At 43.7% G+C, this 22,328-nt stretch overlaps 1 protein-coding gene and 1 long non-coding RNA gene across 3 annotated transcripts in view; one reads left to right on the top strand and one right to left on the bottom strand.

The window, feature by feature from the left end:
• ZNF827 (zinc finger protein 827) overlaps nucleotides 1-22,328 on the bottom strand; it is a 183,746-nt gene that overhangs the window by 70,705 nt on the left and 90,713 nt on the right. For both annotated transcript variants that reach the window (XM_056562852.1, XM_056562851.1), the window contains exon 4: nucleotides 11,844-12,300. In XM_056562852.1, the coding sequence (XP_056418827.1) occupies nucleotides 11,844-12,300 (457 nt within the window). The remainder of the gene's footprint in view (nucleotides 1-11,843; nucleotides 12,301-22,328) is intronic.
• Nucleotides 20,207-22,328, top strand: part of LOC130359438 (uncharacterized) — a 32,891-nt gene continuing 30,769 nt past the window's right edge. The window contains exon 1 of the long non-coding RNA XR_008890170.1: nucleotides 20,207-20,434. This is a non-coding gene — a long non-coding RNA (uncharacterized LOC130359438). The remainder of the gene's footprint in view (nucleotides 20,435-22,328) is intronic.

Raw genomic sequence — 22,328 nt, 5'->3', positions numbered from 1 at the left:
ACACAATGGCAGAAAACAAGTCAATGAGACTTCTGTTAATGTGTAACTGTGCAGCCACTAGTGGGGAAGAAGAATGGGAGAAAAATCTCAGTTTGATGTCGGGCTTGGGTCTGCAGTTTGCTGATTGTATCTTTCTGGATCTAATTCTAAACAGAAGAGGGATGTAAAGGAAATCTTTAGAGTGCTCTTAGACACTGAACCCAATCTGAATCAGTAATATTTTGTCTGTAACACTGGAAGCTTAGCCTTTAAAAAACAGAATGTACATGTTTGAAGAGTATACCATAGCTGATGCATGCATGACTAAAAAAGGAACTTCTGTACATGACTGGATATTGACTGAAGCTATAAAAATAGATTAGGGAACAAACAGAGGAAGGATATAACAATTACCAGAGAAAGCATCAGGTCATCTTTTAGGTCAAAGAGTAAATGGAAAAAATATCAGGACTGAACAGTTTCTTTAATTTAATTTCATTAAAAAAAAGTCAGCAGGCTAAGCTGTATGTGATTGTCAATATCGTGGACAAGCCCTTCATTTCAAACAAATAAGTATTGCCCTAGGAAATGACCAGCACACTAAGCATGCTTTTACAATACTAATAGGTTTTATCCCAAGAAGAACAAACACAACTTCAACAACATTTGTGAGAAATGCAATGCTCTGTGACCAAGCCCAAATATTGTAATGGAGTTACCAATCATTTCACTAAAAGATTTGCCTAAACAAGGGCACTATGACAATCCCTTATTAACATTTTCATAATAAACTGAAGAGAATCATGTCTGATGTATCAACAGTGGCTGAAGAACTACCCAAAAGCTGATCTATAAGCACATTTAAATAAACAGGGTGTCCTTAAAGTCTGTAAACATTAGGGGCAACTATCAAATCTGTACTTTCTTCTCTACTGTTTTCTTGCAACAAATGGTTTCTCTGTTTCATGCGTCAAATTTATCAAATGGCGCACGGTCTTTGCTGAATGACCACAGAACTGTTCTACCTTAAATGGGCACTGTCATTAAAACTCATTTTTGCTACTGCACTCCTTATGGTAAATATTTCTAATGTACTTTGTTTAAAAAAAATAAAATCATGTTCTATGTTTTATTTGTGTTTAAAAAAGCTGCTACTAGGTGTCTCCCAACTTGTCCAGAGCACATTTCCCCCCCATCTCTTGCACATACTTTGGACTCCTGCTGGCCTGGCAGAAGTCCAAAATCAGTTGCAGCCTTATCCAATCATAGCTCATCTCACACACTGAACTGCTCTGGGCTGTGTGAAGCAGAGTGAAGGAGGAAGTTCTCCCTGTCATGCTTGCTGGGTAACGCCCCTTCCCAGTCTGTGAATCTGATTGAGATTGAGCAGAAAATTCAGAGCAATATCAAGGTAGAAAATTAAAAAATAATAAAAATAAAGGCAGGGGGTGGTTTATCATGATGGGGGCAGTGAACTGGGAGGATTATAAAATTTATCAAGATCACAACAGGTACTCTTTAAATGTCGCAGAGAGTGGCAGCCTTGTGACAATTGTATTAAATGATGCACACACCTTAATACAATTGTCGCATGGAGTTCTATAGGATAGGGTTGAATTGCCCTGTGATATCTTCTAAATCTGGCCTGTGCGACTTTTGAATTAGTGACCACTAAATAAGATCACTTCATGGTCAGGAAATTTAAACAGTCTAAATGAAATGTCACAGAAAAAGTTGCACGGGGCCAGCCACAATGTATATTTTAACCAATCTCATTTTCACCATATGTAATGCAAAGTTCCATGCGCTTTGCAAGATTCAAATGAACCCAATGCAGTAACTCCATATTTCTGTCACCTTGAGTAAATTACATTCATTGTTGGAGCCACTCAGGGAGAGACTTTCACCTAGCCTTTCAATTTGGGGCATTATCTGGTTTCCTAACATGGTGGGGTGTGTCTTAGGGTAGGTTCACACCACGTTTTTGCAATTCAGTTCCTTTATCAGGTTTTTGATAAAAAAAAACAGATTCCTCAAAACCGAACTAAACTGTATAAAAACGTGTGTACAAAGTTTTATCTGTATACGGATTGAAAAATTATGTCCAGTTGCATGCGTTTTTTAAGAAAAAAAACGTATACGTTTTGAGCTTTTCACTCCATTATGAATAAAGTTTCACTTGTTTGATTGAAATTCCAAGAAAAAAAACTGTGCAAAGTCAAAAACCGTATGGTAAAAACTGGATGGAACCATACACACATACAGGTCTGTACGGTTCCCATTGACTCCCATGTAAAAAAAAACGTATACGGGTCAATACGGTTTTTCACCTGGACCAAAAAACGTGGTAGGCCACGGTTTTCTGTCCAGAAAAAAAAATAAAAAAAAACGTGTGGTGTGAAAAACGGAGACAACCGTATACAATATGGTGCATACGGTTTTGAATGGAAGTCTATGGCCACGGTTTGCTGTACGGTTGCATACGGTTTAAAAAATAAAAAATAAATAACGTATCCAAAAACTGTATAGAAAATCGTGGTGTGAACCCACCCTTACCAATGATCATCAAAGAAAAATATAGTCTCAACACATGAGCTTTAAAACAAAGATAGTTATAGTTATTGATATTATCGATGTGTCCAGACTTTAGGGACACCCTGTGTATTCACCTTCTAGATGCTCCACAAGGCATTTATTTATCTTCCTCCCATTTTATTTTTCAATGTTTAAGTCACAGCCTCTAGGTACAAGGGGAAAAAAGGGACAGTAGGGTTGAGGCTCCAAAAGCGGCCAACTGCATAAGGCTAAAACCACACCCACATGAGATGGGCATGCAGGGGTCTAACTATTTAGTGATACTAAAATTGATTAAGGTTTAATGACCGAAACGCCACAGCCCTGATGCAAAGTGCTTTAATGTTGTGCGGATTTCCTTACATTTTTTTATGACCACTTAAAAAAGAATTATACTTGGAACTGAACTACCACTGAACTACCCTTTCACTTCATTTTGGACAAGATTTTAGATATATTTGGAATATTTGTAAAATATATATTACTGTACCGTTACTTACCAAATCACAGTATACCAAGACCAATATTACAAAAATACCAAATATAGAAGGGAATTATAATAAAGAAATACCACCACATCATGACAAAATATTACCACTGCAGAGTAACATAATAATATATGGTTACCAAATAATACTAATAATAAGACCATGAGCACGACAATTATCACCACATAATGACTAAATAATACCACACTTTTTATTTCTGCAACTGCCTTGGACCACCATGAAGACTTATCCTGGCCATAACTTGTCTTCCCAGAATCTGCTAGAAAAACATTTTAGGCTCCAAGTTCCGGCACCCTCCTCACCTCTATATTAGCTCCCAACCTGTATTTCCACAAACAGTAACACTGCCCACTGTGAGCTCCGTATAGTATTTAGGCCCTCTTTATGCACCTATACAGTGGATAGGCCACCTTTGTGCCCCCTAAATAGTTGTTAGACCGTTCCATGCGCACTCATATAGTTTTAGAGGCCCCTCTATCTGTCCCTAGCCTGTGCTCCCACAGATATATCCGGCAACTTCCATGTGCCCTTAGACTGTTAGACTAATATATATATATGTGGTGTCAGCAGGGTGCAATGCAGGGTAGCTGTTATAACCCTAGGGGCAGAATGTTATTAACCCCTTCTTGTGACACCAGGGCGTGGTTTAGCCTTAATCACCCGAAGGTAATACAGCTTGGTCCTGTGCTAGGCACGGGGGCAATTAAGACACTGACGCCAAGTTACGGACAACGGTAGCTTTACTGAGGGTAGACAGGTGAGAGTCTATGCAGTACAGCAAATATCCCAAGGAGGTAACCAGTGACACAGGGGGACCTCGAAGGCTTGCTGGGACTTGCAGTATGTAGAGACACTTTAGTGCATGACTATATAGAAGACTTGACTTGATTGACTTGACAATTGACATGAAGATGACTTTGAGCTTACTTAAGCTGACTTTGTGGCTGCAGACTTTAGGCTTGAGGCCTCCAATGCTCTGGACACATACACTGAGACGACTACACTGGACCTCAGCAGGAATAGCAATGAGCTAAGAGCTCCAAGAGAGAGATTGCAGCCCCTCCCCCTGGTTTTATAGAAAAGTTTAGCAAGGATCCCATAGGTCACTTGGGGGGTCACCTGGTCACTAGTGCCTCCTGGGTAACAAGCACATGGTTTAATATTTAAAGCAACAGTACACTAGTAATACAAACATATATATAATAGGGGTTACACTGTAAGGGGGGCCCTGGGGATATGGACGGACTCTGCCTGACATGGCAGGAGAAATGTACGGGGACACACCATCCCGTACTGGGCCACTATATATATATATATATATATCTCTATATATATAGTTCTTAGGCCCTACGGAAAAAAAAAAAATCTACTCAACTGTCACACCCCTCCCCACAACTTATTGGCACTCCATTTCATTCCTTCCCAATGCTCTGGGTGCAGGCAGTGTGCTACAGTGATATTGAGTGCAGCAGTAGTCCTGGCTATCGGTTCTCAAGCAATAGAACTTGGGAGCCGGTGGATCTGTGTACTTTAACAACTAAGATCTCGGCTCACTTGGGGATATGAAGCTATTTTTTCGGATCCCTCAGTGGGCCCCACTCTTAGAAGAGTCCTGGTTGTTCCAAACTTCCACTATTTCAAAATTATTATGGCCACTGTCCTCTTGGGAGCTTTCAGAGCAGCGGACGTGTACCCTTCTCCAGATCTGTGCCTTCACATAATCATGTCTGTGAGCTCCACATGCAGTTCTTCTCTGTTCATGGCTTGGCTTTTGCATTGTCAGCAGTGAGATCTTATATAGACAGTGCTGTGTCTTTAAAAATCTTGTCCAATCATCTGAATTTATCACGGGTGACTCCAATCAAGGTGCAGAAACAACTCAAAGGTGATCGAGAGAAGTAGGAGGTCCCAGAGCTAAATTTCAAGTTTCATAGCAAAGGTTCTGAATATTAATGTCCATGTGAAATTTTATTTTCATTTTTAATAAATTTGCTAATATAAGTGAACAGATACATCTAAAAAGTAGATGGATCAAGAGCAAAACAGGATTTTTACCTCTGGCAAAGTGAACTTCAATATAAATATGATGTAACTCAGTAAGTAGCCCCTAGCTCGACATGATATCAGACTATCCCTAAGGCTATGATCATACACTATGCAGCACATCAAAAGCATAGCATTGGGGCAGTGTAAGTACACCCCAGAGACATGGCATGTATCCCTTGGTGTACATGTACCACAGGTTGAGAACTTTTTTAACTTAGAATTGACAAAGTTTACTACTACTATTCTATAGTGTGAATAAACTAAGCATTAACTATATGCAAAGTCAACACAGTCACATGCAAAAAGATTATATTGGTGGGTAAAGTTGTGGTCAGAGTGTCCCTCTCAAAATGAAATACAGTCTTTTATACCTTTTAACAGCTCCTCTGTGGTCTTTTTACTAGTGTTTCAATTCCCTGGCTGCACACTACAATGCACATCTGTCAACCAGCATCATGGTCCTCTTCGGTCCACGCTGTCCCCAGCACAGCCCTTCTGTCAGCTGGGCAAAAATTCACTCCCACTACCATAACAATGGAATCCAGCAGCACTGCTGAGTATCACAGCTCGCAACCCTCTACAGTTAAAGGGGTACTCCTGCGCTAAGAAATCTTATCCCCTATCCAAAGGATAGGGGATAAGATGCCTGATCGTGGGGGTCCTGCCACTGGGGACCCCCGTGATCTTGCACGCAGCACCCCGTTAGAATCAGTCCCCTCCCCCATGGGACGTCACGCTCCACAGCTGTCATGCCCCCTCCCATAGGCTTACATTGAGGGAGCGGAGCGTGACGTCACAAGGGGGCGGGACCATTACATCAAAACACGTCGCAATGCTGCAATGTGATATCCCCCTTCACCTTCCTTTAGAGTGTTGTCCTAGGATTGGTTAAGCAACTAAGGAAGAAAGTGCCTGTGCGTGCACTACTGGCAAACAGCTCAGCCCTGGTCCTGCCCCCTATAATGCAGTGAATGAGAGATTGCTTTGCTCCAAAGAAGAGGCTCTCGGGGGGCTCAATAAGAGCAGCAAGAGTACAAAAATCTCCTAGTCACTACTCTGTCGGATTTACTTAACAAAACCAGGGAAATGTATAAATAAAAAATATTTTAAAAACAGGTATGCTCCAAAAGAAAGCTGTAACATTGAAATTGCATCTTGAGGCAACATGCTTTAGAACAGGGGGAGCTGAGCAGAATGATATATAGTTTTGCATGATAAGTTCCAAAATGACTTCTCATTTATTCATGTAACTCTGCTCACTGCAGGCTTAGCTGTATAGTGGGCATGACTGCCAGCTTCCTGTGGATACGTGTGCATATAGAGCGCTTCAATCGGTAGTAGGACCACCCACATGACTTTATATATATATATCTGTAATTCTCTGCACATTATGGCATTATGGGGTAAGCAATATATAACTAAATGTGTGTGTATGTATGTATGTCCCATACAAGTCTATGGGAAATATATGTTACTGCATAAATTCCAAACGGCTGGAGATATTTCGATAATACTTGGTCACATGTTACTTATATGTCCACTTAAAATATAGGATAGTTAATTTAACCCTAACCTATCCCCATTAGCAAGGGTCAGGGTTTTTGTTTTAAGTTCCATGTAAGTATATGGAAAATGTATGTCCCAGCATAACTTGCTTCTGCAGATATTGCTATAATATGTGGTACACATGTTACTTATATGTAAAACAAAAATATAGGAAAGGTAGATTAACCCTTACCTACCCCCTTACACGAAGGATGTTTTTAATTCTTCGTTTCAAGTCCCTTGCAAGTATATGGGACTTCCGGTACCTTACTCTCCGCTCTGCATCTCGTGGTAAGGGTGTCAGATCGGCTTGCAAGACACCCCTGCATACCAGACCCCATCTTATAAAGACACTCCCACCCTTTAAGCCACACCCCTTTTATTTTCTACCCTTTTTGTGCATCGGTCTGGCTTTCAAATTATATCAACTCCCAAAAGCCATGCCCCTTTCTATTTTCGGCTTACAATATCTTCTTCACAACTCAGCCCCACCTGAGGACAGGATATGAAGACAGGATATGAGGTCAGGATCTGAGGACAGGATCTGAGGACAGGATCTTTGGTCAGGATCTGAGGACAGGATCTGAGGACAGGATCTGGGGTCTGGATCTGGGGACAGGATAAAAGGTCAGGATAGAAGGTCGGGATTGGAGGACAGCATATAAGGACAGGATATGAGGTCGGGTAATAAGGTCGGGATAGGAGGACGAAATATGAGCGGGATATGAGGACGAAATATGAGCAGCATATGAGGTCGGGATATGGGGACAGGATATGGGGACAGGATTATGGGGACAGGATTATGGGAAGGGATTATGGTGTCTGGATATGAGGAGGGGATATGGGGAGATATTTATCAAAACCTGTGCAAAGGAAAAGTTGCCCATAGCAACCAATCAGATCGGTTCTTTCATTTTGCAGAGGCCTTGTCAAAAATAAAAGAAGAGGTCCGATTGGTTGCTATGGGCAACTCTTCCTCTGGACAGGTTTTGATAAATCTCCCCCATGGAGTCAGGATATGAGGACGGGATAGGAGGAGAAAAGCTTCCTCCTTTTTTGCTTTTCCTCCCCCACAAGGATTAGAAAAACGGGCCAACACTGGGAACTTAGCTAGTAATGGATATTTTTCCATACAACTATATAACAATCAGAAGTATGGTGATAAGAAGACAAATATCCAGAAGAACACACAATCCGATGAAACTTCTTGCTTTATTACGTCAGGTTAATAAGATGTTTACATGGCCAGGACAGACACATGGATAAGTCTGACATGTTTCGACAGTCTTAATCATAGACCATATGTAGCAATCTTCTCCGCTTCTCCTGCGGTGAAGGTAACAATCTATGTGTTCTAAGCTTCGCATGTGAATTTCCTCTTTAAATAGTATTTTTCCAGTTTGAATTTAGTCATGCAATATAAATAAATTCTATTTCCTCAAACTGAAGGAAAAGAAAAAGCTTCTTTTGCATAAAAGGTAAGTGTACACGTTTACATTACCATCCAAATGCTGCATCTAAGTGAAGAAAATATTACAGATACATCCTTCAACCCCTATGACTTTATATCACGTTGCTAGGCAACAAAGCTTATAGGTCAGGTGCAGGGACCTTTAGTAAGTCACCATGAAATGACTAGGCCTTTTGCATAAATGAAACACATTTGCATGTGTCCCCCGGCATATCAGTATTTCAATAGATTTCTCACTGTGCAATCTGATGTATAGAGTTCATTCTGACAGCTGGCTGTGACCTTTTGTATTGCACTATTGTACAGGTTCTGAAGACCAATATGATTTCAATTTCTTGCATGTGGTTTTACTGTATTCCAGGTTCATGGTGACAATCACTGTTCTGTACATATAGACTGGCAAAACACCTTATCATAAATCCCAGAAATAAAAGAGAAACAAAACTAGAGAGACTGGGGGCGCTCCCTTTGTGACAGGTAAAAGATCTGTAGAGCCCTCCACCACACCTAGGTGATATTATTCACCGGTTGGTGCAAATCACTGTGGAGGATTGGTGTGTAGAGATATTTGGGACGCTGCTGCACTCAGACCGGGACTGGACTCTTAGCAAGAAGAACCAGTATTTACGACACGAAAATCTCAAATGAGAGGAAAAAGCGGTCTTATGAGGCGCTGCTTAGGAGATCACAAAACGGAGAGACTCAAGCCAGCACAGGACAAGTAGTTTTTATTTGCAAAAGGACAACGCGTTTCAGCACATACAGAGTGCCTCCCTCAGGTCCAAACGTATAACAGCACTCTCCAAATGCTGATGGGTGTGAGAGATGCTGGTAAGGATTCCTGTGTGTTGCGGCGCTGGCATGGTCTCACGAAGGTTTATCATGAATCGTAAACCTTCACATGAAATATGGGACATATTAGGGTAGGTTGACATTTATTCCACAAACAGATGTACTGAAACAGCCATCGGCTGTCCGGGCATGCTGGGAGTTGTAGTTTTGAAATATCTGCAGGTCTGCAGGTTGAAGACCACTGCGGCCTTCATCGTCATCCAGACCCCCCTTTAGTTTTCTACTCACCTCCCCTCGGTGGGAAGGAAGGGTGAGCTGGTCCGGGCCATCTATGCTGCAGGGACCGTCCAGTGGGGAGGGTTCGTCGTTCTGGGCTGTCCAGCTTCACAGGGAGGCCCCCTTCTCCGCTCCAGCCCCAGACTAGTGACGTTGCCTTGACGACGAGGCACAGGGACATTCATGCGCAGGGACGTCACGTCATCGTCGTCAAGGCAACGTGACTAGTCCGGAGCCGATGGCTGTCCGGGCATGCTGGGAGTTGTAGTTTTGCAACATCTGGAGGTCCGCAGGTTGAAGACCACTGCTCTATAGCATGCTAATGGACAGGTAAAAATTCCCTAATGCCAGCAGTGTTTGGATCTGCAAGGGTATGTTCACACGTAGTGTATACACTGGGGATTTCAGATGAGGAAACCTGCAGGGAAAATCTGCAGAGTGTAATCGTTAAAGTTATAATATTCACTTTATTCTTTTTTCCACAATGAAATCCTCAGCCTCAGCAGATTTTTATGAAAGGAGACTCTCCGATTTTATGCTGTGGATTTTATTTACGAATTTCCTTAGGTGAAATCACCTGTGCACGTGTGAACATACCCTAAAACAGCTTCTCTCTGAGACTTCTGACGGACAGTAGATACGCTTCTCTAGTCCCTAATATAATAATACAGTATTATGGAGACAATAGTTCTGTATGCCCTGGGTCTCCAAAAGTTGCTATTTTTCCTGCAGAAAATGTCAGATGATTAAGGGCAGTATCTAATCACAGTTCATCATCTCGACAGTTACCTCCTTTTTCTCTGACTTTTTTTAGCTCTGTTTAAAATGTGATCTTTTATAACCATTGCATCCTCTATCCCGCCTGCATTCAAAGGTCAAAAGCGCCACATTCTCTAGGGAGCAAGGATCAAGGGACACAACAACACAGAGCTTTTCCAAGAACACATCGTAAGGCATTAAAGAAAATGCAGAGAGCAATATACTGTAATATTTTCAACTACAAGTCATTTAGCTATGACATAAAACGTAACTGTATTTTTCAGTAGCCAATTACCATCCATTTAAGAGCACTGTCCGTCTCCTGGGGCTTCTAATGTATTTGTACTCATCACGGAAAAAAAAAAAAAAAAGAACAAAAAATAAAATTAAAATAAAAAGAAAAAAGAAAACCTAAAACACGGTTCAGATTCAAAAACACCAAAATAGATTTATTTTATCTATAAACGTGAATTCATTACTATTCTTCTGCTTTGCCGACTAAACTCTGCCAGCTCATAATTTCAGTAATTTGCTGGAATATGGTTGGTCAAAGGGTAAATGTAAGAGAGATAGGGGGATATTATATAGCTGCACAATGATCTAGCTTTGAGCAGAGATAGACTATTATTCACAGATGTATGGTGGCTTTTATAATGGCGTATCAGTAATTTAACAAAGTTTTAGTGAACCGTCCCTACCTAGCTAGCCTTTGTCTACTGACAATGAAGTGTTTAAAGCAGCAGAATGGTTATTGCAGTTTATGATGCCCAATTTGAAGTGTAACCTCTCAACAAGCTTTTACATTTTAGATTTATACATTACTCTTTATTTAAGCATTGCAACAATGCACACTCTTTTCCAGACTATTGGGTATATTATACACCAAAGACAGAGGTCATGAATACAGTTCAGCAGAAAACGCGTAAAAGAAACGGTAGAGAATCAGAAACACCTTAAAAAGGAAAACTGTCAGCTTTCTCCCTCCGCACTAACCAGTGGTACTGAGTGCGGGGGACGCTGATCAGTTTGATGCTTACCGTGCCCGGATCCGCCACGCTGTTCGGCCCTAATGTTCTATTATTGGGATATGCTAATGAGGTGCTAACTGGCACCGGCTGGGCTAACTGGCACTCTGATGTCAGTGTCGCTGGCCGCAGCGCCACCCAGCTCATCAATATTCCTCCCCTCCCTCTGCCTCTCCCTCTTCTCTCCACTCTGTAATGAAGAGAGAGAGGAGGAATATTGATGAGCTGGGCGGCGCTGCGGTTGGCGGCACTGACGTCAGAGTGACAGTTAGCCCGGCCGATGCCAGTTAGCACCTCATTAGCATATCCCAATAATAGAACATTAGGGCCGAACAGCGTGGCGGATCCGGGCACGGTAAGCATCAAACTGATCAGTGTCCCCTGCGTTACCAGCCAGTACCGCTGGTTAGTGCGGGGGGGGGGAGCTGACAGTTTTCCTTTAAGCACAGCAGGTCAACACTGTTTGAATGTGAACTTCATTGACGCACTGGAGGGATTTATTTTAGATCCTAAAACTCAAAAAATTTTATGATACCGAGATAACTTTTCCAGCCTTACTTTCACTGTACCTCTGGATTTCAACAATATAAAAAAAAAGTATAACGTAAACCAGAGCCAAAAAATATGCACATATATAAATAACACAAAATGAAGTTCAGTCTTGTTGGCTGTTATTTTTTAACACACACTTTTACAATATGGCTGTCCCTTTGCAATAAATGGTCAACATACTTGAATAGAAAAATGCTAATTATCTGTGCTTAAAACAAGTGCCAAAAAAGTGAAAAGAACTCTGATTTCTCACTTGCTTTGAAAATCCATTTCATGAAAATACTCAAATAAATTAGAATTGATAAAATTTCATACCTGATAACTTCATCAGAAAATCAGAAGCCATTTTGACAGAGATATCCTGACTGAAAAAAGACGAAGGGCATGTAACAAAGTCTAAAGAATCTTTCAGCTTCATGCTGCTGTTGCTGCTTGGTCTATCGGGGAAGGGCATCATAGAGGGACAGTCATTGTCTTTAGGTTCCTCCTTGATAGGTAGTGAACTCACAGCTGAGGAACTGATCTGATTTAAGTTTTCTGGAAGCAGAGAGCTTTGTGCCGGTGAAGCACTCCCTTCATCATGGCTGCCCAAGGAATTATTAAAAGGTGAACCTTTATTGTCTGTATCACTGGGTTCTTCCTTCACCTTGGCTTCAGCCCGGAGAAAGTGCTGATGGCAGCGCATGTGAAGTTTCAGGCTGAAATGGCGTGAAGAGGTGAAAGGGCAAAGCTGGCACTGGAAGGTTTCTCCTCTGTCTTGGTGCTGGTGGACCTGATGGTCAAAGCAATCATACAAAATATTAACTTATGACAGTGCAAAATGAAAAATTAGAATAAATATTATATATATCAGTTTTATTTAAAAGTGATTTTCTGCCTCAGTGGAGCTGTATATACAACTGTGTACTGAATCTTTATCCTTCATTTACAAATTGTATTTATTTCTCTGTACTTTTTGTACTGTATTTTGACATGTAGCTTCCCCTTTGGAGGTTCTTTTCAGAAACATTCAGCTTAGGGCTCATTCACATTGCCATTGTGCTCTGGTATATACACCTCTGCTGGCTAGTCTGTCATAGACAGGAGTTTAGCAGAGAAAAACATTAAAATACCAGATTCCCGATTAACCCCAATTAAATCAATAGAATCTGTTGGGACCCGGTGGGGTCAGTTGAATCCCAACGGTAATGTGAACCTAGTCTTATATAATACCCCAAAAAATACCATATTTTTCTTCCACAGTTCTTTCAACTGACTGAGAAAAAAAAGTGCAGCATCCCAGCATGCCCGGACAGCAAATAGCTGTTTGGGCATGCAAGGAGTTGTAGTTTTGCAAGATCTGGAGGGCTACAGTTTAGGGACCACTATATAGTGGTCTCAAACTGTAGCCCTCCAGCTGTCGCAAAACTACATATTCTAGCATGCCCAAACAGCTGTCTGGGCATGCTGGGAGTTGTAGTTTTGCAACATCTGGAGGGCTACAGTTAGAGACCACTATCTAGTGGTCTCAGACTGTACCCTCCAGATGTCGCTAGGCAACTCACCGGCTTCGTCGGATCCAGCCGCACGACGTCGCCCGCAGCCTCCGGATCGGTAAGTGGATCTTCGGCGCCAGTCCGTCGGGTTTCCCTGTCCTGCCCTGCCTATTGTGGGTGGGCAGGACGGGGAAAATGAAAGTAAACCCCCCCGCCCCCGATCTGCTATTGGTGGTCGCGTCTAGACCACCAATAGCAGGGATAGGAGGGGTGGCACCCCTGCCACCTTACTCCTATCTCTTCAGGGGGGTTGTGGGTGTCATGGACACCCGTGATCCCCCTTCTATTCCGGGTCACCATAGACCCGTAATGACCCGGAATCGCGCAAATCGCAAGTGTGAATTCACTTGCAATTTGCCGCGATCGCCGACATGGGGGGGGGGGGTCTGATGACCCCCCTGGGCCTTTGCACGTATGCCTGCTGAATGATTTAAGCAGGCATCCCGGTCCGATCCCCACCCGGTGCGCGGCGGGGGCCGGAATTGTCCTTAAGTACCAGGGTGTCATGACGTACGCGTACGTCAAGGGTCCTTAAGGGGTTAAATGTCCCAAACCTGTAACTATGGTCTTTGGAATACAGGAAGTGAAAGCGGGCTTTATAAGCCTGTGTGAAGGATCTCTGAACACAGAAAGCAGACAGTGTGTGAGCTGCTGTGATTGGCTGGGAGGAGGCCACACCCCCTCTGCAGCTCGGTCAGGTGCAAATCCCGCTCCACCATGGCAGTCTCAATATAAGTCAGACTCCGTGACTGTCTCAGTGCTCCTCCCAGTCATGTCTCCTCCTCATGCCGCCTCCGCACCGCCATTATGTGGCAAGTTCAGCCTGCCCTGGAGGATTGTTTACTCTGTATTTCTTCTTCTCCCGCCGGCCAGGTAGGTCACAGCTGCCACCAATGTTACAATTCACACTAGGGATCGACCGATTATCGGTATGGCCGATAATCACGATTTTGGGCATTATCGGTATCGGCAATTTACTTGCCGATAAGCCGATAATGCCCCGCCCCACGCACCGCGACCGCCCCCCCACCCGCCGCACCGCGACCGCCCCCCCCCCCGACCCACCGCACCGCATCGCACCCCCCACCGTAGTGCTGGGTGGTATACCGGTATGGATTTTTGACCATACCGCTATACCGGTCGGGCCCTTCCCCACCCCCACCCTCCGAGTCAATAAAAAAATTAAACTTACCCATAATGGGGGTGGTCCGGGCCATCCATCCTTCCTGTAGTGTCCGGCGGCATTCCGGGTGGAGGGTGAACCGGTCCGGGCTGTCCTTCTCCAGGGGGTCCTCTTCTCCACTTCGGGCAGGCTCCGGCCTAGTACGCTGTATAGACGCCGCCGTGACGTCAGGTGTGTCGCTGCACACGGGCGTCACTGCGCAGTGGCGTCTATGCAGCGTACTAGACCGGAGCCTGCCCGGAGTGGAGAAGATGACCCCCGGAGAAGAAGGACAGCCCGGACCGGTTCACCCTCCACCCGGAATGCCGCAGGACACTACAGGAAGGATGGATGGCCCGGACCACCCTGACAGGTAGGGGGAGAGAAGCGGGTGGTGGCGGCGGCCTATGGCACCGCAAAAGCCACTGCAGTACATTGATTTAAAGCATCCGCTTTAAATCACTCTACTGCAGCGGTGTCGCGGGGGGATAAATAGCCGATAACTTATACCGGAATATCGGTATAAGTTATCGGCTATCGGCCCTAACCTCCACCGATTATCGGCCCTAAAAAAACGATATCGGTCGATCCCTAATTCACACACAGTGCGCTGTGCTGCGGCCCCCGGCTGGGTATGTAATTGACTGCATCAGTAGGTGATCCTCCCAGCCAGGGCCTCTGTCTGCACTGCTATTCACATAGGGGTACGTGTACTGCAAAGCATTGCACCCTAGCTTCTTCTACAGACCCTAGGGTGCAATTCTCTGCAGTCTGCACATACCCCCCCCATGTGTATAGCAGTGTGTGTGTATGTACATTCCTATACAGGAGGGGGTATGTGCAGAGCATTGCACCCTAGTCTGTAGTACAGACTAGAATGCAATGCTCTGCATATACCCCCACATGTATAGCAATGTACATATACACACACTGCTATACACATATGGGGGGGGGTGTATGTACAGATTGCAGAGCATTGCACCCTAGGGACTTCTATAGACCCTAGGCCTAGGGTGCAATGCTCTGCAGTCTGCACATAACCCCCATGTGTATAGCAGTGTGTGTGTACATTCCTATACAGGTGGGGGTATGTGCGGAGCATTTCATCTGTCAGTGAACCAGGGCCTCTGAGTCTGCAGTCACTGCTATTCACATCTGTACATACACTAGAGTGCAATGCTCTGCATATACCCCCCATGTATAGCAGTGTGTGTACTACACACACTACTATACATTGGGAGTATGTGCCGAGCATTGCACCCTAGTATCTGTACATTCCTGTTAGTGGGCGGGATTGGACAAAGAATCATCGGGAGCGAGATTGAAGAACCAGTCCCACGCAGGGCTCTACTACAGAGTGTATAAGGAGAACAGCAGGCAAACTCCAGTAATCCTTCTTCCTCTCTGTGTAATATGTGCAGCATAGAACCAGAGAGGAAAGGGTTACAGAGCAGAGTGCAGTGATTGGCCGACAGCTCAGTGACACACAATGAGGAAGTTTAGTCATGTACAGTGAGGGCAAAAAAGGGACATGACCCCTTCCTGAGAGAAGATGGAAATTCAGTGTGATCTGATATAAGCTGATTTTAAACGAAATACAGAAGCTAGACACATACAAGTTATATGTACATGATCAGGATGAGGTACTGAGGGACATATAACCTTTTTTTTCTGGGCTATGATAGGTACACTTTAAATATTTTACCTTTTTTTTCTGGGCTATGATGCTTTAAATATTTTACCTTTTTTTTTTATAGGAAAAAGTTCTGTCTACTGGGGGACCCCATACCATTTACATTAATGTTGTCCACCTGTCTCTATGTCCTAACCTAAAGCTAAAGCTGAGTATATGGCTGGGATGTGTGTGTAGCAGAGCTGAGTATATATGGCTAAGGTGGGTAGAGATGAGTGTGTACAGTGGGGCAAAAAAGTATTTAGTCAGCCACCAATTGTGCAAGTTCTCCAACTTAAAAAGATGAGAGAGGCCTGTAATTTTCATCATAGGTTTACCTCAACTATGAGAGACATAATGAGAAAAAAAAATCCATTAAATCACATTGTCTGATTTTTAAAGAATTTATTTGCAAATTATGGTGGAAAATAAGTGTTTGGTCAGCTACAGACCTGTAGCTACTTCTTTAACCCCTTAAGGACTCAGGGTTTTTCAGTTTTTGCGCTTTCATTTTTTCCTCCTTACCTTTTAAAAATCATAACCCTTTCAATTTTCCACCTAAAAATCCATATTATGGCTTATTTTTTGCGTCGCCAATTCTACTTTGCAGTGACATTAGTCATTTTACCCAAAAATGCACGGCGAAACGGGAAAAAAAATCATTGTGCGACAAAATCGAAAAAAACCCGCCATTTTGTAACTTTTGGGGGCTTCCGTTTCTACGCAGTGCATATTTCGGTAAAAAATTACACCTTATCATTATTCTGTAGGTCCATACGGTTAAAATGATACCCTACTTATGTAGGTTTGATTTTGTCGTACTTCTGGAAAAAATCATAACTACATGCAGGAAAATTTATACGTTTAAAAATGTCATCTTCTGACCCCTATAACTTTTTTATTTTTCCACGTACGGGGCGGTATGAGGACTCATTTTTTGCGCCATGATCTGAAGTTTTTATCGGTATGATTTTTGTTTTGATCGGACTTTTTGATCACTTTTTTTCATTTTTTTATGGTATAAAAAGTGACCAAAATACGCTTTTTTGGACTTTGGAATTTTTTTGCGCGTACGCCATTGACCGTACGGCTTAATTAATGATATATTTTTATAGTTCGGACATTTACGCACGCGGCAATACCACATATGTTTATTTTTTTTTACACTGTTTTATTTTTTTTATGGGAAAAGGGGGGTGATTCAAACTTTTATTAGGGAAGAGGTTAAATGACCTTTATTAACACTTTTTTTTAACATTTTTTTTGCAGTGTTATAGGTCCCATAGGGACCTATAACACTGCACACACTGATCTCCTATGCTGATCACTGGCGTGTATTAACACGCCTGTGATCAGCATTATCGGCGCTTGACTGCTCCTGGCTGGATCTCAGGCACGGAGCAGCCATTCGCCGATCGGACACCGGGGAGGCAGGTAAGGGCCCTCCCGGTGTCCGATCAGCTGTTCGGGACACCGCGATTTCACCGCGGCGGTCCCGAACAGCCCGACTGAGCAGCCGGGTCACTTTCAGTTTCACTTTAGAAGCGGCGGTCAGCTTTGACCGCCGCTTCTAAAGTGTTAATACCGCACATCGCCGCGATCGGCGATGTGTGGTATTAGCCACGGGTCCCGGCCGTTGATTAGCGCCGGGACCGACGCGATATGATGCGGGATCGCGGCGCGATCCCGCTTCATATCGCGGGAGCCGGCGCAGGACGTAAATATACGTCCTGCGTCGTTAAGGGGTTAAGAGTCTCCTCTGTCCTCCACTCGTTACCTGTATTAATGGCGCCTGTTTGAACTTATCAGTATAAAAGACACCTATCCACAACCTCAAAGAGTCCCATTCCAAACTCAACTATGGCCAAGACCAAAGAGCGGTTGAAGGAAAGAAACAGAATTGTAGACCTGCACTAGCCTGGGAAGACTGAATCTGCAATAGGCAAGCAGCTTGGTGTAAAGAAATCAACTGTGGGAGCAATTATTAGAAAATGGAAGACATACAAGACCACTGATAATCTCCCTCGATCTGGGGCTCCACGTAAGATCTCTCCCCGTGGTGTCAAAATTATCATAAGAGTGGTGAGCAAAAATCCCAGAACCACATGGGGGGACCTAATGAATGACCTGCAGAGAGCTGGGACCAAAGTAACAAAGGCTACCATCAGTAACACACTACGCCGCTGGGACTCAAATCATGCAGTGCCAGACGTGTCCCCCTGCTTAAGCCAGTATATGTCCGGGCCCATCTGAAGTTTGCTAGAGAGCATTTGGATGATCCAGAAGAGTACATGGAGAATATCATATGGTCAGATGAAACCAAAGTAGAACTTTTTGGTAAAAACTCAACTCGTCGTGTTTGGAGGAGAAAGAATGCTGAGTTGCATCCAAAGAACACCATACCTACTGTGAAGCATGGGGATGGAAACATCATGCCTTGAGGCTGTTTTTCTGCTAAGGGACCAGGACGACTTATCGTGTAAAGGAAAGAATGGGGCCATGTATCATGAAATTTTTAGTGAAAACCTCCTTCCATCATCAAGGGCATTGGAGATGAAACGTGGCTGGGTCTTTCAGCAAGACTATGAGCCCAAACACACCGCCCGGGCAACGAAGGAGTGGCTTCGTAAGAAGCGTTTCAAGGTCCTGGAGTGGCTTAGCCAGTCTCCAGATCTCAACCCCATAGAAAACCTTTGGAGGGAGTTATAAGTCCGTGTTGTCCAGTGACAGCCCCAAAACATCACAGCTCTAGAGGAGATCTGCATGGAGGAATGGGCCAAAAATACCAGTAACAGTGTGTGAAAACCTTGCGAAGACTTACAGAAAATGTTTGACCTCCGTCATTGCCAACAAAGCGTATATAACAAAGTATTGAGATGAACTTTTGTTATTGACCAAATTTGTATTTTCTACCATAATTTGCAAATGAATTCTTTAACCCCTTAAGGACTCAGCGGTTTTCCGTTTTTGCATTTTCATTTTTTCCTCATCACCTTCTAAAAATCATAACTCTTTCAATTTTGCACATTAAATTCCATAGGATGGCTTATTTTTTGCAGTGATATTAGTCATTTTACAAAAAAAATTTTTGGTAAAGATGACACCTTATCTTTATTCTGTAGGTCCATACAGTTAAATTGATACCCTACTTATGTAGGTTTGATTTTGCTGTACTTCTGAAAAAAATCATAACTACATGCAGGAAAATTTATACGTTTAAAATTGTCATTTTCTGACCCTTATAACTTTTTTATTTTTCCGCGTACGGGCCGGTTTGAGGGCAAATTTTTTGCGCCGTGTTCTGAAGTTTTTATTGGTACCATTTTTGCATTGATCGGACTTTTTAATCGCTTTTTATGATATAAAAATTGCCAAAATATGCCATTGACCGTGCGGTATAATTAATTATATATTTTTATAGTTCGGACATTTACGCACGTGGCGATACCACATAGGTTTATTTTTATTTACACTGTTTTTTTTTTTTTTTTTTGGGAAAAGGGGGGTGATTCAAACTTTAATTAGGGAAGGGGTTAAATGACGTTTTTGTTAACTTTTTTTTTTGCAGTGTTATAGCTCCCCATAGGGGGCTATAACACTGCACACATTGACCTTTTCCCTGATCCCTGCAAAGCCATAGCTTTGCATGGATCAGGGAGATAGGGGCTTGATTCCTCAAGCCTGTAACTCAGGCTTGGAGCAATCAAACGCCAATCGGACGCGACGGAGCAAGGTAAGGGGACCTCCGCTCACGTCCTAGCTGATCGGGACATCGCGATTTTATTGCAATAGTCCCTATCAGCCCGACTGAGCTGCCCGAAGCGTTTACTTTCATTTTCAGTGCGGCGATCAACTTTGATCGCCGCATCTGAAGGGTTAATAGCACGCAGCACAACAATCGGTGCCGCGCGTTTTAAGCCCAGGGTCCCAGCTATGAATAGCATGCTGACCGACCCGGTGTGATGCTGGGTCACGGTGTGACCCCGTTTAAAACACCGGAACCGGGCGCAGGGTGTACAGGTACGCCATGCGTCCTTAAGAGGTTAAAAATCAGACATGTGATTTTGTGATTTTATGGATTTTTTTTTCTCATTCTGTCTCTCATAGTTGAGGTATACCTATGATGAAAGTTACAGGCCTCTCTCATCTTTTTAAGTGGGAGAACTTGCACAATTGGTTGCTGACTAAATACTTTTTAGCCCCACTGTATATGGCTGAACTGTGTGTAGCAGAAATGAGTGTGTGTATATATATGGCTGAGATGTGTGTGTATTGAGCTTCCATACTTCACTCCTCTCTGTAGCTACTGCCAAGGCTAATAGAGAGGAGACGGCAGCTGATTGGCTGCTGCTGTCAACCTGAGAACTTAGGGAAAAGAAGTGGACAAAAGTGAGGGCGAGCATCATCACTGCCTGGGAACGCCCACAGAGTTCAGGAGAACAGCAGAAGCTTATACCGGACATTATGGGTGCTTAGAGCAACAGGGCAGACCAAAACAAAAGAAAAGGCTGGAAAAGAGATCAGAGATCATTACCAAGTATGACTGCAGTTTTTTTTTTTTTTTTTTTCTTGTGGCTCAGTGATGACAAGTACACTTAAAAAGAGTGTTTTGAAGGTGTAAATATCCAACGCCAAAATAACATTGTCATATAATTGTACCAACTATGAGGTAAAAAAAACAGAACCAGCCATGTCATTGCATCTCCATCAGAACCAAACAGTGCGCATATAATGACAGCTAATAAAACTGTCTTAGTCGTTCCAATGAGATCATATAATTCGATTACTGAACAGAACCTGAAAATATAAAGCTCTCCTCTGAACTCCGTTTTTGTTTCTTCTAATTTTTTAATTCTAGGGGGAGATTTATCAAAATCTGTCAGAGGAAAAGTTGCTGAGTTGCCCATAGCAACAAATCAGATCGGGCTGGCATCACTCTGCAGCTGCCCAGGCTCCACCTGATTCAATCTTCCCCCTACTCTATTCTTACTTAATGAGGGGACGAGGACACTGCTTTTCACCCCCCCTTGTGTCCCTCCCGCCCGCTACAAGACTACAACTCCCAGCATGCCCTTGCAATGAGGGCATGCTGGGAGTTGTAGTCTTGTAGCGGGCGGGAGATGTGCTGCGCGGGCGGGTGGAACACCAGGGGCGGGGTGTAAAGCAGTGTCCTCGACCACTTATTAAGTTAGATAGAGTGTGGGGGGGGGGGGGGGTGGGATAGAATCAGATGGACTCTGGGCAGCTACAGAGTGATGCCAGCCCGGGCTCCTTTTAACATACCTCGGCGCCGCAGAGTTTTTCTAGTCCTTACTGTAATTTCAAATTTCCCGCTGGGTCCCGTGATTGGTCGGGACCAAGCAGCCAATCACGAGACCTGGCGGGAAATTGATCTTACAGTAGAAGCTAAAAAAACTCAGCTGCTCTGTTATATGTTAAAAGGAGCCCGGGTTGGCATCACTCTGCAGCCGCCCAGGACTCCCGCAGACGGGCTGGGAGATGTGCAGGAGCCGTTCCTGCCATCCCTTAGCGCTGCAGTACATGCTAAGAGATGGCAGGGACGGCACCTGCACATCTCACGGCCCGGCTGCGGTAGTCCCGGGCGGCTGCAGTGTTATGTCAGCCCGGGCTCCCTTTGCTACGTCGCCAAGGAGTTTACTGTCATTTCAAATTTCCCGGCTGGAAATATGAAATTACATTGATTTTCTCATCACCACCGGCCAGGGAGCGCGCATTACAGCCCACTTCCCTGGCTTGCACTACTACAAGCTTGTCACATTCCCCCTGCCTCACAACTACAACTCCTAGCATGTCCTTACTGTAAAGGCATGCTGGGAGTTGTAGTTGTGCAGTGGTAGCCAGGAGACAAGCTTGTCACTCGCCCGCACCGTACAACTACCACTCCCAGCATGTCCTTACTGTCACTCGCCTGCACATCTCCCGCACCACATGACTACAACTCCCAGCATGTCCTTACTGTAAGGGCATGCTGGGAGTTGTAGTCATGCGGCACAGGAGATATAGTAACCTATTTTTCTTTTCTTTTTTTCAGATCAGTGAACTACTTCGGATTCGGTGGACTACGTCGATGACCAGCATTTTTTTTTTTGTTTAATGTTAATAAAATGGTTAACGAGGGCTTGTGGGGGAGTGTTTTCTTTGGAATATATTTTTTTTAAACGTGTTGTTTTTGTTTTTTATTTTACATTTTTTTTATTTACTTGACAAGTTTAGTAGTGGAAGCTGTCTAAAAGACGGAGTCCATTACTAAGCCTGGGCTTAGCATTAGCCTCCAAAACAGCTAACCCCAATTATTAACCTGGTACCCATAGCCACAGGGGTGTTGGGAAGAGTCGGTGCCAACAGGCCCAGAGAGTCAAAAATTTAGCTGCTGGGCCTAGGCGGTAACAGGCTGGCGTTAGACTAAAAAT

The sequence above is a fragment of the Hyla sarda genome, chromosome 1, assembly GCF_029499605.1.
Source record: "Hyla sarda isolate aHylSar1 chromosome 1, aHylSar1.hap1, whole genome shotgun sequence".
Classification (NCBI taxonomy): domain Eukaryota; kingdom Metazoa; phylum Chordata; class Amphibia; order Anura; family Hylidae; genus Hyla; species Hyla sarda.
This window is presented reverse-complemented; position numbering and strand designations above follow the sequence as displayed.